This window comes from Polypterus senegalus, chromosome 6 (genome assembly GCF_016835505.1).
Source record: "Polypterus senegalus isolate Bchr_013 chromosome 6, ASM1683550v1, whole genome shotgun sequence".
Taxonomy (NCBI): domain Eukaryota; kingdom Metazoa; phylum Chordata; class Cladistia; order Polypteriformes; family Polypteridae; genus Polypterus; species Polypterus senegalus.
This window is the reverse complement of record NC_053159.1, coordinates 111,755,260-111,773,073: the sequence shown is the minus strand read 5'-3', so window position 1 is coordinate 111,773,073 and position 17,814 is coordinate 111,755,260. Positions and strand designations below refer to the sequence as shown.

At 36.0% G+C, this 17,814-nt stretch overlaps 1 protein-coding gene across 1 annotated transcript; it reads left to right on the top strand.

Annotated features, from left to right (window-relative positions):
- Positions 1 to 4,927: 4,927 nt before the first annotated feature.
- rpain (RPA interacting protein) lies at positions 4,928 to 16,071 on the top strand. The gene is made up of 8 exons (XM_039756789.1): positions 4,928 to 4,970; positions 5,062 to 5,142; positions 6,790 to 6,978; positions 8,030 to 8,102; positions 9,897 to 10,011; positions 12,406 to 12,469; positions 13,377 to 13,505; positions 15,173 to 16,071. Exons 2-8 carry the CDS (start codon positions 5,071 to 5,073, stop codon positions 15,200 to 15,202), a joined length of 672 nt encoding a protein of 223 aa, XP_039612723.1. The 5' UTR covers positions 4,928 to 4,970; positions 5,062 to 5,070; the 3' UTR covers positions 15,203 to 16,071.
- The last annotated feature ends 1,743 nt before the right edge of the window (positions 16,072 to 17,814 follow it).

The following is a 17,814-nucleotide window of genomic DNA, read 5'->3' as shown; positions in this document are numbered from 1 at the left end:
TTGCACCTCCGGGTGGGGCTGAAGATTCATCCAGCCAGGCTGCTAAGTCCATGCAGCTCCCCCTAGCGACCACCTGAGCCTCCAACCAGGCTGTGGAGGACTCCATCTCCCATGGAGCCCTGCGGGTGGTTGGGGAATTACCGTCAGCCATGGAGGCTGCCACCAAGTGTCCCGGGGGAGGTACTGGAGTGCCCATGGTGGAACATAAGCAGCAGGGGCGTCCCTGCCGGGCATGGGACCCAGCTGTCCTTCTATCTATCTATCTATCTATCTATCTATCTATCTATCTATCTATCTATCTATCTATCTATCTATCTATCTATCTATCATGTGGGGTGATTCTTCTACTGGCCCATCACCTAAAACAAACTGTGCCTCCAGCTTCTCTTACACCTCCCGGTTTTGAATTGTTTAGACAGAAATGCATTTTCAGTGGCATTAAATATTTACACATTTTCTTTGACCTTGTGCATAGAGCTGCTTTTTTTCACCTAAACAGCAGCCATTTAGTAGAAAGTATATTGTAAACTGTGGCTGTTCTTTTTGTTTTGAGGGGTTGTGTTATTCCAGTATGAACTTCCTGTTTTCAAATTATTTGAAAATAGATCACAGATTCACAAAGAAAAAGTATATAGAGAATGCAGACTTTTCTTATTACATCAATAGTAGATTACTATTATTTAAATACAAAATATCTATTAATCAATCTATTAATCATGTATGCAGTATTTTATTGTACTGGGACTTGATTTTAAGATATTTTTAATGATCAATTAATCTAATATTTTTTGTTTTAGAACTATCTGTAACAGTTCATAACTATCTGTATTTTGTTTGGTGTCTCTAAATGATTAAATTAGTCATGGAATGGATTCTGCACATCACATTTAGTAGTGTATTTAAAGATATCTTTGATATTGTAATATTAAGCAGTCATAATGAATTAAAGTGCACTATTGTATTAATTTACAGTCCTCCTGGTCCATACCCTGTGCAACATTTTATCTTAATTAGCTAAAATTTAAAAGTCATTTTAAGATTCTACCTGTTCCAACAGATGAACATGGGTAGCAGGATTTCACACAACTTCTTTCAAATACAATGAAATATGTGGTATAAATTAGGAAGTGGATCAAGGCTGTAAATCTATTAATTCCTATAACTATCTATTTTTGAGCCAACGTTATCCAATTTAGGGTCATGGGAAAGACTTGGAATAACAAAACTCTCTTTTCATTTTACTTTGCATTTTGAAATTGTGTGATATTCATTCATTCATTCATTTTTAAACTCATTTAATTAATTTCAATGTGGAGTAGTGCTAAAACCTAAACTAGCATCATTGCACACAAGGCATCACCCAAATCTAATTTGTACATGTTCTTTCAAGTAGATTTCTTGTTCTGTGCTGCTTGAGATGTCCCTTTAAGTTTAATTCCATCCATTAAGCTATTTCCCAAAATTCAGGGTTGCAGGGTGAGAAGCCTATTACTGGATACAAGGCAAAAAATAACCCAGCCCAACCCAGGATACACGCGGACACTCATACTCACTTAAACCTCAGAGAACTGGAAAAGGTTCTATGTGTTTACAATGGGAAAAACATTTATTTTGCAAGCATTTAGTCAAATGGGCACAGAATGCCATTCAATTGCGATTAGCATTCATTCACACACATCACTGAGCTAATTATTAGGAACACTATAATACTATGATAATATATTACTAATACTGTGAAGGGCCTTCTTTTGCTCTCAGTGTAGCCTCAGTTCTTCATGACGTGGATTCCAAAAGATATTGGAAACATTCCATTGAGATCCTAGGTTGACAGGATTGCATCACGTGATTTTTGCAGATTTGTTAGCTCATGTTGATGCTGTTGTACCACATACCAAAGGTGTCATATTGGATTTAGATCTAGAGGCTGGGAAGGCCACTGAAGAACAGCAAATTCAATTCATTGTGATGTTCATAAAACCAGTTTGAGATGACAAATGTTCTGCCTTATTATGGTGGAAGTAACCATTAAAAGACGGGTAAATTGTAGCCATGAAGGAATGTACATGGTCATCAACAATACAAAAATAGGTTGTGGCATTCAAGTTTATGATTGATTAATATTAACAGGCCTAAATTATGCCAAGAAAATGTTCCCCACACCATTTCACCACCAACATCCTGGACTGTTGATACAAGGCAGGGTGGGTGCATGGATCTATGCTGTTGGTGCCACATTCTAATCTTACCCTCTGTGTGTCTTTGCAGAAATCAAGATTCATCGGACCAGACTCGATTTTTCTATTATTCATATATGCAGTTTTGTTGAGCCAGTGCCCACTGCAGCTTTGGCTTTCTGTTCTTGGCTTACAGGAGTGGGACTCAATGTGGTCTTCTGCTGTTGCAGCCTTCCCGCCTCAAGGTTTGACATGTTGTGCATTCTCAAATGCTTTTCTGCTCACCACCGTTGTACAGAGTGGATATCTGAGTTACCATAACCTTTCTGTCAACTCAGACCTGTCTGGCAATTCTCCTCTGACTTCTTATCAAGAAGATGTTTCCATCCACAGAACTGCTACTCACTGGATGTTTTTTGCTCTATTCTGAATAAACTGTAGACTGTTGTGTGTGAAAATCCAAGAAGATCAGCAGTTACAGAAATACTCAGATCAGCCTGTCTGGCACCCACAGTCATGCCAAGGTCAAAATCACTGAGATCACAATTCTTTCCACATTCTGGCGTTTGATGTAAACATTAACTAAAGCCCCTGACCTTTATCTGCAGGTTTTGTATGAATTGCAATGGTGTGACAGGATTTGCTGATTGGATAATTTAATGGATAGCAAAGTGTTATAACTTGGTCAGAGAGTGATTATGAGACAGACTTGGAGTTGCCCTGAATTGAATTGGGTAGAAAAGCTGGTATAACTGCAGTAGAAGAAGTAAATGATGATTAAAACACACACATACATAATGTGAAACATCTAGAGACTCTAAACACATAGAGCTGCACAGAGTAATGTGTAATATGTAAAGACTGGTTTCTAAGGAACATTGAAGTGTGCAATCTCTTATAACATTTAAAGATGCTGAAAAATTAATACATGCTTTTGTATTTAGACAACTAGATTACTGCAGTGCTCTCCTATCAGGACTACCTAAAAAGGATGTAAATTGGCTACAGCTTGCCCAGAATACAGCAGCAAGAATTTTAACCAAAAGGAAAATATATGAGAATATATCTCCAATACTAATATTTTACATTTGCTGCCAGGGTCCTTAGAATTGATTTTAAAATACTTCTGCTTAACCAACCCTAAAACATCTCCTTATGTACCAGTCTTAGATCTGCATATTCTGGTTTGCTCATTATTCTTAGAGGAGGCAGCTTTTTGTTCTTATGCACCTAACGTATGGAATAATTTACCAATAGATATATGCCAGGCTAAATCTGTGAAACATTTAAAAAATATCTGAAAACCCTTTTTTTAAATCTGGCTTTCCAGTAATTAATTCATAATATAGTGATCAGATTATAAATGTACCTGTTTAATGCATTAATAAGTACCCAGCATTAATCCACTGCTTTTTTTGTTTTTTGTCTCCCGTCCTGTGTGATGGCGCTATGCTCCACCAGCACCGGCTCAAAGTGCTCCATTCTACAGTCACTGTAAGTACTGGAGGAAACAAGGAGGACTTAGAAACCTTTATTATTATTATTATTATTATTATTATTATTATTATTATTATTATTATTGACTGTGCTAACTGTATCAACTGTCCCCAGTGGAGGGTGGGCGACCAGCTGGCATAGGTCATTCTGACTTTCATTATGCCAAAACTGATTACCGTCAGACCTAACTATATGATTTGCTTGTTTCCGTCTTTCGACCGTGGCACTCCAGAGCCTTATTTTTCTCCAATGGCCCATCATAGGAGTTTTTCATTTTCCTCTTCTCCATGTCAGCTGGTCAAACAATCACATTCAACAACATTTATTTATATAGCACATTTTCATTCAAAAAATGTAGCTCAAAGTGCTTTACATAATGAAGAACAGAAAAATAAAAGACACAGTAAGAAAATAAAATAAGTCAACATTGATTAACATAGAATAAGAGTAAGGTCCGATGGCCAGGGAGGACAAAAAAAAAAAACTCCAGACGGCTGGAGAAAAAAATAAAATCTGCAGGGATTCCAGACCATGAGACCACCCAGCCCCCTCTGGGCATTCTACCTCACATAAATGAAACAGTCCTCTTTGTATTTAGGGTTCTCACGGAAGGACTTTGATGATGATGGTCATGTAGACTTCTAGCTTTTAGTCCATCAATGTTGGAGCATCATGATGCTTTGAGTAGGAGGTAGTGGTGCAGGAATCAAGAACTTTATTTACATCCTAAATCAACTGAAACTGCTACGGACTGTTCTGTTTGCTTTTGTTTATTTTCATTAACTTTAATAAAATCAGACTGTTTCAACTCAATGGTTTACCATGTACATATGCATAGTATATATTTATTTTTATATGTATTAATTAGATCTGGTTGTTTTACTGTTAGCCTTAATGTATAAATATTTTAATTAGATAACCTTTTACTGATAAGAGTGAAGGTTTATTTCGCATTTTAGTGGTTAAATTTTACTTAACAATACCTGGTTGATTCCTTATTTAGTATATTTACATTAAGTAGAAATTATCATAATATTAATTAATGATGACAATCCAAGTAAATGTGGTATATTTTTGTTTTTGTTGATTAATCTGTGGAAAGTACCATGAGTTGCATGTAAATGTATAATAAGTGCTATATAAATAAAGTTATTATTATTAAATCCATAAAGGCTAATTAAATCGAAAGTAAAAGCGCCTTATCTAAAAACAGAACACGTCGCTTTTATAAAACATACAAAAGCCTACATCACCCACAATGCACTGTGGCAAGTGTTGCAGAATCTCTTCCGGTCAAAGGTAAATGCTTTGCCGTCCGTCACACCACGCTTAAAGTCCTGAAGTTTAAGTGTAACAGACGTGTTATTTGTCTTTTTCTTTTTCTCTTTAGTGTTCAGGCATGGATACTTTCCAAAAGCATCGGTCTCTGTATAAAGGAACAACTCCACCATGGAAGGAGACTTTTAGGAAGGTAAATATATTTTTTCAAACGTTTTCGCACTAATATAACGAAGCAGCCGCAACTTTGATTTTTTTAGCTTAGTTTATGATTCAGACTGCAAGTTATGGCATGTTTATTGCGCAGTAACTTTATTGGCGATACGGAATGCTGCTCTCAAGAGAATTAATGCAGTGTGCGAAAGGACTTCTGCTTGACTATATCAAGAATGTTTTACGTTAAAGGGACTCGTTATGTCTGTATTGTTTATGGCTTGGTCCCCTTATCGGGTGAAGGCTTAGCAGGTGTTTTGTTACTGCTTACACCCACACAAAACTCCAGTCGTTTCATTTCAAGACAAGACGATATTACGTAGAGTCCTCGGCTAGAAAACGGTCATTGCACTAATGACAATGTAAAATATTTTTTTTGTAACTGACATCGTTGTGGATAGTGGAGGTCATATTGAATTATTTTGGTGATGCCACAGGTTAAAACTCCAGCCGTTGTTGTGCCTAATTCACCCGCTCTCCCCTCTCTAAAATTTCCAGCGTTGCAGCTACAGTCAATTAAATTTGTAGGGCATCGTATACAGGCGAATAGGTGACTGCACATGAAATCTGAAGTGATTCTGACCTTTCAGTCTCTTGGGATTATTTCGGCAGGGGTGACATCGACATTTCTAAAATTCAATAGCAGCTACTAGTCGAATACTATTGCCAAACCTGAATGCAATAACACGCTAAATATACATAAATGTGATCTTACTTTCCCTATTGCTTCTCCTAATATGATGACAACATCAATCAATAGCTTACGAAATTACCAATTTACCTTACAGCAGCTAAAAAAAAAAAAATTTCTCTTGGATGTCGCTCATACACGCGAAATGGAGGTGAGGAGGCCGGGTATTCAGCACGACATCTGCAACATTTTGCGAGGTAATACCACGTATTAATGATATGAACGGTGTTTCGTTAAACCGGTCTATCTCAGTTATTCCTGCCCTTTAATTTTATGGATTACTTTTGTCCACAGTAATTCAATTAAATGTTTGTTACTTTTTAAGTTTATGGGTCAGTTGCAATTATTAATTTTTTTTTTGTGGTGACAGAACTTAAATTTAAAAAACGGATACTCCTAGGATGGAGCATTCCCCTATGTCCTTGAGCGGAGTTTGTGTGTGTGTGTGTGTGTGTGTGTGTGTGTGTGTGTGTGTGTGTGTGTGTGTGTCATGCATATTGCTACGAGCACGTAAATATAGGGAATTGTTTTGCAATTTCTGGTTTTATAGACCAATTCTGTGTATTTGGACATAGTTTTTATATGTCTATAGTCCTTACCAGTAAATAGTTTTAATTTTAAAATGCAAATACAAAAAAACAAAATACATAATATGCTTGCTCAAGACACAAATCAATGTTGCTAAAATTTACAGGTTTCTCAATACCTGCACAAATAGCTGAATACAAGCTGAAGTAATTTGTATTTTTTTTTTGTTTGATTATTTGAGTCATAGTGGTTATGTAAGTGAAACATTCCAGAACTTTTTAGTATGTATTCTTCATTTATTTCAGCAAAAGGTGTATAACTTATAAGCACATATTCTTAAGTATGTAATAATTGTAAATGCTATTAACTTGAATTTTGCTCAGTCTTTGTCTCTTACATTATCTATAGCGCTGTGTTGAGCGTTTGAGGAGCAACCGAGCAAGGCTCCTGGATAAGTACAGGCAAATGGGTGAAAGCATACCGTTCAGAACCCCAGGCTCGATCTTGGTACAGGAAGTGATGGAAGTGGAATGGTCAGAACTTAAAGCAAATGGTAACAGACTTCCTTCACTGTGGCAAAAAGATTCCTTCAGTGATGTGAGTGCTTTTATATCATAACATTTTTCAACCTGAATATTCAGAAACTGTTGAAGTGTTAAAGATCTATCATTTAGTCATATGTGAATTTTAAATAGTTGTGTGGGAAAATGTGTAAAATCAGTTTTTTTAATTAAATTTTTAGAAATCTTTACATGTGTGTAACGTGTACAAAGTAATTTGTGTGAGGACCTGTTGCATGACATGTGAAGCCCTATCTTTTGCTTTGAAATTGTGCATTTTTTATAGGGTTGCATAATATGGATGAAAATGCCTCTTGTGAATGTATATTGCTACATGTTATGTTTGGATTGCTGCTTGTTGTAATCCCTGGTTAATGTCATCTTCTGTGAATTGCAAGCAAGACAAACATTTTCCATAGTATTTTCTTCTGGGAATCTTAGTATTACCAGTTAATATTATTAAAAAAATTCTTTAAGGTTGTAAAAATAGACACATTTGGAATAAGCTTCATGTTGTTGGAAAAGTCTTGTGTGTATGTGTCAGATTCCACTGCCATACGATAAATATGCAACAGAGAATTTAATAAGACAGGAAAAGTGACACGCTATAAACAATGTGTCTTTTGTATACATGAATAGACCGGAACAGTGAAGGGAACTGGTGTCGAAGGCAGAATTTTGCGATTGCATTATTATTTATGTTTGATTACACTCTGTGTGCTTTGTAGATGCTTTATCCTTTTCCTTTCACCCACTTTAAATATTATGTACATTGTAGCCTTCTACACAATAATTTGAAACCTTCCTGATATTTAGAACCAAAGGAAGGTATTAATCTTGCTGTTGGCTAGTTATTTTTTTCATATTTTAAAAAAAGAGTACTTACACCATTTTTAAATTTTAATTTTATTTATGTGCATTAAAACATTAAAGACCAAAGAAATGTGTATTACATGACATAGATGTCAGAATTAAAGGTTGATAAGCATAAGGGACAAAGCATAGAACATGTACTTTTCTAACTTTTTGTTTCTGTGGTAGTAATAATAATAATAATGTCATAGTGCCATTGGCTTTATGATTTCCAGGTGTTGACAGTAATGAAAGAAGATGATGAGTTGTCTGTTTTGGAAGAAATTCAAAAGGAGCTTATCTCCCAAGGTCAGAGTTGTTTTACTTTAAAATCTTCAGCCTAAGCTTTAATTTGTTTCCAATTTTTAAATTCAATATTAAGATGCATTCTTTAGGCATTAAATAAGAGACTAGTTACAAACAAGACCTGTACCCACTGTGACCTTTCAGGATTTGCTTGAGTATTCAGAGGACCAGCAGTGATGGAGAAAAAAATGATCACAGTAATAGCTTTTATTTTTTCTATATTGTATTGTTTGTATCGCATCACCACGTCTGGGAACCTCTGGAGTGTCTTCCCTACAAAAATATGAGGTTAAACTGTAAATGTTATTCCAAAAAGGAAGAAATTACTTTCAGAAGTATGCATACGTATGGTCCATATTTTGTCTGAATACATTTTTATATACCACTTACTCCAAATATTTAGACAAGTTAATATGAGTTTATTGAATATTACATTTGCAAACTACAGTCCTGTCTTCAGAGTATAATTTTTAAGGTTAAGGAGCATCAAGTCTAGTCTACGAATGTGATTTGCATGTTTGGCAGCCTTTTTAAAAATTGAAGGCAGAAAAGTTTTGAATGAAAGGCCAGGTTTATACTTCATGCGACACATGCTTCAGCAGACACTCCTGCTACGCAAGTGTTTTACTGTTTATACTTGCACGCGTACATTAAATTCCAACGACACCTTACCGCAATATCTCTGAAAATGATGTTTAATGATTAAATCCATCAATCCAGGGATGTGTCCATTCCAGCTAGCATTGAGCACGAGGCAGAAACAATCCTTAGACGGGGCATCAGCTCATCGCAGTGTGAATACAAACACTCGCATACACTAGCCTCATTTTAGTGTCGCCAAATCTGCATATCTTTGGAAGGAAACCAGAGCACAGTGTGGAAACCCAGCAGGAAAACCTGTACACTCCAAGGAAGGGACAACAGCGACATGACTCCCTGCGAGACAGCAGTGCTACCGCTCCACCACTGTCACCCCCATGTGTGTAATTATTAACAGTATTCATTATTTAAATGAAATTAGCGATTTATCTGTAAAATGTAGCATACATACTTTAATACATTTCATCATGAAAGTGATATTAAGTTTAAATCTAAGGATTCTAAATGTGCAGAGAGTTGGAATATCATACATTTAATGTGTTCTGTGTGGTGATCTATTGCTGTTTGCCGCTGCTGTCGGGTCAGGAGGAAGACCCAGAAATAAAAGACGAAACAGAAGATGGTATGTGAGACTTTTAAAATGTATTGTGTCATTACGATCGGGAATATGCAATGCTTGAATAATAAAGCACCACAAATGCATCTTTATGTCAGCATTTTGCTTCACCACATTGAACCATTCATCAAACATCTAAGTGCGTACATCAATCCCGTAGGATCCGCATAGAGGCTTTATGTCACATGTAGATAGTAAACTGAGACTCTGATGTCATGTTCCGACTTTTATCACACTGCAAATCCCCCGTCCACCCACCCCAAAAAAACAAACGCATTTTGCTGGTACTTCAACTTGCGCACAAGCCACATTAGTTTCTGAGGACCTGCTCAGAGGACGCATCAAATGAACGCTGGGAACGCATGGCAGCCATGATGTGTGCACGTACGCGTTCTGAGCATTAAGTATAAACAAGCCCTTAGAATTTAATGATAACTTAAAAATTCCTAAAACAGTTGACCAATTTTCCTTAATAATCCTGTTTTTTTTTTATAAATTGTACAGTGAATTTTCTAGAACTCAAAATACGATTCTTTTTCCCCAATCTTATGTTAACATTTGTGATTTCTTGTGCTTTGTAGAGCAAGCTATAATTGAGGAGTATGAACGGAGTGTATTTTATGAAGAGCAGTGTTTAAATGCCATGGTGGAAGGAATTGATTCCAGTGACAGTCTAATTTGTCCACTGTGTAGCAAGTAAGTACTCTCTTGTACGTTTTCAGTGTATGAACCTGTGGAGCAGTTTACATTTTTGGACATAATACCAAGTTATGAAATTTCTACTCTCACTCCCAATCCTTTGAGAATGAATGATTTAACAATTTTGTGGCACCCTGAGATGCAAAATGGCACTCCTAAAGCCATTTTGTAGTTTCCTTGGAAATCATATTGATGCTTTGCAGTTCTGTGTTATTAACATTAAGACTTCACCATGATGATGATGATGATAATACAGTAATAATATTAAACATGACATGGTTACTTTCAAATAAAAGAGTGAGTCAATAAAAATCCAAAGAAGTTAATTAGCAGTAAAAACAGGTCACTAATTAAGAAAAGGGTTAAAATTAAAACTTACAGCCCTCCAGGGCCGGAGTTGGGGACCCCTTTCTACCTGTTGGGGGAAATATGTAAACTTGCTTAATACCTCACTTGTTTAAAAATTTGAGAAATGGATGCTTATAACATGCCCAAATTATCACTAGGATTGAAAAGAAAAGTTTATTAAAGCTGTGTGAGGAGTAGTATGCACATTTGGAGTGAGAATGGTCAGTTTAGATGGAGTGGAGCTAAAAAGAATGGAAATGAAAATGTGGAGCAAAAGGTAGAGGATGGTTAGATGAATGTACCAAGATGGTGATGGAAGGAATGAGGCCCAGAGAGACACCTTGTTAAAAGTGGTTTCTTTTAATGTGGGAAAAATGGGTCTTGCCCCAAAGGACTCGGGGACCACAGAGCTTGTAGAAAAAACATTTGGGAATAAATCTGAAAAATCGTCATTAAACCTGTGATCATGATGACCCAAAATGTTTCAAACTGACAGGTACCCAGCCAAAATGATAACATTTGTATTTTATCTTTGTTTTATTTGTCATGTTTTCTTTTTTAATTTTATTTTTTCCCCCACTACCTCTCTGTCCCTTAACCTATTTCTTGATGCTTATTTTTACAAATTGTACAGGCACTCTTGCTTTCTTGATAGTTGTGTTTTTTTTTTTTTTTTTTTTTTACAGTCTTCTTCACCTGTGCATGAATCTGTCATTATCTGGCCTTTCTTCCTTGTATCATAATCTTTATTAATTATGTTGTTTCTTTATTTGTGCTGTGTATCTTCCATATGTTGCGTTTAGTATTATTTTCCAGTTACTGGACAGCAGCACATTGACATAGAGGTTAGCACTCATTCCGCACATGTCCAGTTACTGTGGCATTTGCACAGTCTTATAACTGTGAGTTTTCTTTTACATCCCATCCCAGTGATGTGCATGTTAGTTAATTGGTGGCTCTCAATTTTTCTACACGAGTGAATGTGGGCTTTGTGACACAAACATTGTGTGTGTTTGCTTTGTGATTGTCTGGTGTTTCATATATGTTTAATTCATGCTTTGTGTTGATTCTGTCAGAATACATGGATGTGTGTTTGGTTTTTTTATTTTTTTATTTTTAAATATTACAGTACAAAAAAATAAGTTGTACCAGGGAGCAATAATACCTATGAATTGTATAAAATACCTTTATCTTTGCTATTGTACTTCAGTTCATTAATTATAATATTTAACTGAAAACTTTAGTTTGTGCTCCATGAAAATATAATACAATTCAATCCATGCAATATTTTTGAGGACCTATGGAATTTGAAAAAAATATAAATCAGATGTGTGGGAGGCTCTAGAGACCACCACCAACTTAAATTATCTTGAAGTTGCCATCACTGATGTAGAATGCACACAGTACACAAGTATATTTGATTTTATCAAGAAGGCTGTCCAATAGTCTCCCATCAGCATTTGCCAACTTCTATAGGTGCACAGCAGATTCCTTTCTTACTGGCTGCATATCATCCTAGTATTTAATGTGCTCATCTTCGATTAGAAAAGCACTGCAGAAAGCATAGTCGATTCCAGAGTATTACTGGTGCAAAGCTCCATTTTATGCAAGACATGTATGAGAAATAATACTTATAGAGGCCAACAATGCTATTAAAGATCCCTGCCATCCTGCAGTCCAGCCCATTAGCCTTTGCACCAATAGATTTAGCAGATAATATTCAACCACATGGGTAAGGAATACACCAGGTAATCGGATTTGTTTCCTTTCAAGTACAATGAAATTATCTGTTTTAATGTGGTTCTTGTTTATCAAGGTTTAATAACATCTTGTTTACCAAGTAGCGGTGTGTTGTATGTTTGTCAATTGTGTAACTAAGAATTTAACTGTGGCCTGTACAATTATATTAATTGTTGGTATTACTGCCTCTCCAGACAATTATGCTGTTACTACTCTATGTGGAAAATGTATAAATAAGATTCTTATTTTATCTTTTATACCTGATAACCACTTTTAATTTGTTTACCATTTGTTTTTCTTTAGGAATCACTTGACCATTACCAGTCAGTTTATTTCTTGTCGATGTGGAACTTATATCAACACTCAAGTAAGTGCCATTTTCAGTATATTTAATGCAACTTGTCACAGACTCCCAAGTTTCCTAGGCTCTGCAGAAATTATTTTCCATATTTAATGCAGAAATAAAAAATCTTGTCGTAACTTCTTTCGTAATATACTGACAGGTCAGGTTGCAATTATGTTTGTAGTTTATCGGTGTTAAAAGACTTGGTTTGACTAGACTAAGTCTATATGACAAGTGTTGACCTTAATATCCTGCAGCAGTGGTCTTACAGGCTTTTATTCCAGCAGGTTTCTTAATTGAATGTCAATTATTGCCATTAAGCCAACATATTTTTTTGGTGTTCATCTTAACTTACTTAGATTGCTTTAATTTTTTTTTTTTTTTAACCTGATGTCACAAGTTTTATTTGCTTCTTAACATTCTGCTGATTAATCATGAGATGCAAGTACTTTGTAAGAATGTGCATGGCACTTTGTCAGTTAATTTTGTTTCTAATTTATTTTTAATAAATTTGCAAAAATTTCTAAAATCTTGTTTTCTCATCGTCATTCTGGGATATTGAGTGCTGCTTGGTGGGGTGAATCTAGATGATTTTAGCACAGGGCTGTAATATAACATGTGAAAAGTGAAGGTGTCTGAATGCTTCCTCAATCTGCTGTATTAGATGTGTGTATTGAGAGAATAGAAGAAAAAGCCAGTAAGGCCAAGAGATAAATAGTAGCTTTCTTTAATAGCAAGAACTGCTTTTTAATTAAATTTAATTCAGCAAGGGAGACCTTGTCTTTGATTCAAGAGCCTGGCTTCTGTCTGAAAATACTTCTACTGAGAGAGTTTGTGGCCCAGCCTAACATTTTTAAATCTGCCCATGCACATTTTAAAATATGGAACCTTTAATTAATGAATTACTTATGTCCATGGCTTTTATGTTCAGAACAGAAACATCTCAAAGGCGGACCTCCGCTGCCAGCTTGAGAGCCGGGTCAATGAACATTGCGAGCTGTGTCCCCATCCTCCGATGTTCTTTGTAGAAGGATCATTCAGTCTGCTAATGTGTTGTCAAGTGAGTAACTGTGCTGTTTGGTTATTTTTTTTTTTAAGATCATTTTTTTTTTGTTTGTTCCAAGTATGACGATTAATGTGTAGTCCATTTAACCACAGATGAAGGTGACAGTGTTTACAAATGGCACAGAATCCACTTGGAATGTCATGTCATTTTAATCACATTTGTTTTATCTAAGTGTTTTATCATTTGTTTAATCTAAGCATTTGACACTGTCAGACATGACATTCTACTGTCCAGAATGGAGAACATGCTGGGTATCTCTGGCAATGCCCTCCAGTGGTTCAAGTCCTATCTGACTGATAGGCAAGAGTTTGTTAGTCTTGGCAACCACAGATTCAGCTCAGCGCCAGTCACACAAGTAGTTCCTTAGGGCTCTGTCCTCGGCCCTTTTCTCTTCTGTATCTGTATGGTTCCCCTTGGCCATATTATTCGCAGCTATGGACTGGGTTATCATCTTTATGCAGATGATACTCGACTCTATTTCAATGTTAAAAGTGGAACTTCATCAGAGCTTTCTCGGCTCACAACCTGCCTTAGTGAAATTAAAACCTGGATGGAGCAGAAATCTTTAAAATTAAATTGCAACAAAACTGAACTCCTGCAAATTGGGACTAAAATGCAACTCAATAAAATGAGCTCCTTCACAGTCCATTTTGACAGTGATCTCATCAGACCTGCCTCTACTGCAAAGAATCTTGGTGTCATTTTTGATTCCTCCCTCTCTCCTATTCCGCCAACATAAATCACATTAAGAAACTTTCTTACTTTCAGCTCCGTAACATATCCCGTGTTCACTCCTTCCTCTCCTTTTCTAATGCTGAGAAATTTGTCTATGCTTTTATCACATCCCGCATCGATTATTGTAACTCACTGCTGGCTGGTGCCCTTTTTAATCTTATATCACAGCTCCAGCTTATTCAAAACTCAGCTGCAAGAGTCCATACTCAAACCAGCAGCAAGCAAGCACATCATACCCATACTGCTCTGTCTTCACTGGCTCCCTGTGTCTTACAGAATAGAATATAAAATCCTACTAATAACCTGCAAAGCCTTTAATAACCTCGCACCAGAAACATCAGTGGCCTTCTCCATCACTATGTGCCTTCCCGCCCACTAAGGTCCTCTGATTCTGGCAATCTTGTTGTGCCCCACACTAATCTACACTCCATGGGTGACGGGACCTTTAGCTGTATAGCGCCCAGACTCTGGAATGACCTACCAAAATTTATCGGGTCAGCTGACTCCATGAATTCTTTTAAAAAAACTAAAAACTCATCTGTTCAGGAAGGCTTTTAGCTCTGCCTGACTTTTTACCCTTCTCTTAGTTTACCTCTCTGTCAAGATGCTCATGTAACCTGTGTGTGTGCGCTAGACCATCAATTATGTTGTTAGGCTTTTCTCTGAATTTACTATCTTAATCTTCTTTATTTGGTTTGTACAATGCTATATACTGTATACCCTGCCATTTTTTTTCTTATATTCAGTAAGTGCCTTGAGCATGGGAAAGGCACTATATAAATAAAATGTATTATTATTATGGGAAAGTGAGATTTTTAGACATCCCATAATTTGCATATTTAAGAGGTGCCACTAGTCATAATTTATTTTTGCCATTCTTACTATCATTTTTTTGATACTGTGTAATTTTTAATGTCTGCCCTTAGGGTTGTGATCATCTGGCTGTCATTGTTTAATAAACGAAGAAGGAATGGCTTGTGCGGAAGGGTTACCTCTCTGATACATTGAAGTTTTTTTAATCTTCCAAAGCTAAATACTTTTTCTTATTATAATTTGGCAGAAAATATTTATTTTTATATCCAGTTTTAAATGTTACCTTGTAATAAAGTGTCTTATCTAAACATCTTGGCTGGCTTTACAAGATTCTTCTCATGTGGCCTAATGACAAATAACAGAATTTAAGTAGTTGTGAATCTCAAATGACATTTTGGGAGGATAGTGTGGCTTTTCTGTTTTCCATTATGAAACAGGCTTTTAACTAGTTTATTTTAAATCGTCCAAAAAAAGGGATTGCAAGTTCTTATTTAATGTACAATTATGTCAACTGGTCATTTTCTAACTCGCTTTGTCTTGAACAAGATTTTTTTTTTTTTTTTTTATAAAGATGAGGGTTGAGAAGGAGTTTGAGATAACCACAGTGGAATATGCTAATATTAAAATCGAGAAGGTTTCAAATGTTTCTGTACATCTCATAATGCATTCATACCAGTGATTTGTTTAAATGCTTACAGCCCTCTTCATAGTTGTATTTCAGAATGGCTGGTATAACACATTTGCAGGGATTATTACTCGTATGGTGGAGACACCAAAATACACGTGGTATTACACATGCAGTATTTTTAAGACGACCAAAAAAGACACCCGCCTCAGGACTATAGGGAAGGCCAACATATCACTTTGTGAATCGAGCATCAGCCATCAAACTTTGGAGTCTAATTCTTCATTTAAACCCCCCTACACTTTCTTTTAAAAAGGATTCTGATATTTTAGCTTCTTTTCTGTATCGCCACAAGTTTAAAAAAAATAAAAAATAAAAATGAATGGAGCACAGTAGTGTTTGCACATGACTTAACAGCCAACCATTTAGTAACCATTTGTAATTGACGTGGTTTTGTTTGACCATTTTGGCCATTCTCACTTGTAATGTTTGGTCTCTCTGATGTGTTTGACTTCAGTGTCTCTCAGAAGTGATGAGCTGTTTTAGAAAGCATGTGGTCTAATCTCAATCCACACCACTGCTAAAGCTCATGCAAAAGCTGATGTAACAGGCACATTTTGGGCATTTTAATAGTGCTTTGACTTGGCGGCTGCAACTTTTTCAACTCTGTGACACTTGTGGCATTCATTTTAAAGAGAGAAGTATAATCAACAAATTTACTTTCCCACCAAATCCTATAAAGAAAATAAGAAGGCTAACTGAGAATATAGATTTTTGAATTAAGGTAAAAGTTGAAAATAGATTATAGAATGCAACGAAAAGAGCAAAACGGCTTATGATTATATTTTGTGATTACTTCAAAGGAATATCTTGGAAGTAAACCTGCCTCAAGTGTCAGGTGCAGTTTATAAGTAGGCTGTAGGCATGGCTTTTAAGCTGCACCGTGATAATTTATGCAAAAATTAGTGGCTTGCAACAAAAACATTTATACTTCCTTTGAGAGGAAAGACTACCAACTCTGACTTATTTTACAAAATTATATTAATTGTAAAAAAGCTACCAAGTCCAAAATGAGTGCAACAGTGAGGTGACAAAGCGGTAATATGCTTAAATTCAGCAAGTAAGCATCATCACTAATGATTTCTTCAGAATGAGTTAAGATGTTTGCAAATGTACAGGAATGGTGTAAATGATTGTTTTGTATGCAACTAGAATACATTAATCCGGATTACGACTAAATGTACCATAATATGTTGTCATGTTAAACAAGTAAATTACGGACTTGTGCAAAAATCTTGGGCACCACCCAAGGGAAAAATATTTTTAAAGCTAGGAATAGTGGGGTCAAGGTTTACTTTCTCAAACACTATATAACATTTGAATAAATACAAATGATCATTCATGCAATAAAATCTATTGATGGCAACCGAAAATAATACATTGACTCTGAGATGTATAGAAATGGCTAAGATGACACATTTTACCAGAGAAAGATCATTGTCCACAAGCAACAGCATACTCGCCTACATTTTCAAGATGTATTTAAACACGCAAAATCTAAAGAAACTGGGCAACAGTGATGTAAAAAAAAAAAACACTGGAATACCTGTCCACTTCCTAAAAGGGGACAGGGAAATTTAATAAAGTTCTTTCTTGTATCTTGAACTAATGTGTACTCTTTTTGATTATAAAAACAAGTCTTGAAAGAAATGGTCTGCAACTAAGAAACCATCCTTGTGGAAATTCAACAAGCACAAGCAGACCAGTAAAGTGTGGACCAATAACTCCAAATGTGATAGTTTTGGATCACAATGACAACAGCATAGCAGAACAAAAATAAATTCCTGTCTGCAGTTTCTCATGAGGCATGGTGGTGGCTTTGTCATGAACTGGAGGTGCGTTGCAGCTTGTGCTATAGGAGATTGGGTAAAAATTGCTGAGAAAGGTAAGTAGATTCTAATCTATCATATTGTATCTTTAGGATAGCAAAAAATATACTAACAACCTCTAGACCAACTGTAAACACAAGACCTACTGTACTTAGAACAGGTGTTTGCAGATGGGAGACTACTTGATGAGACTGTCCCAACCCCATGCAGTGAGTGAAACATAAAAGGTGATACAGGGTAG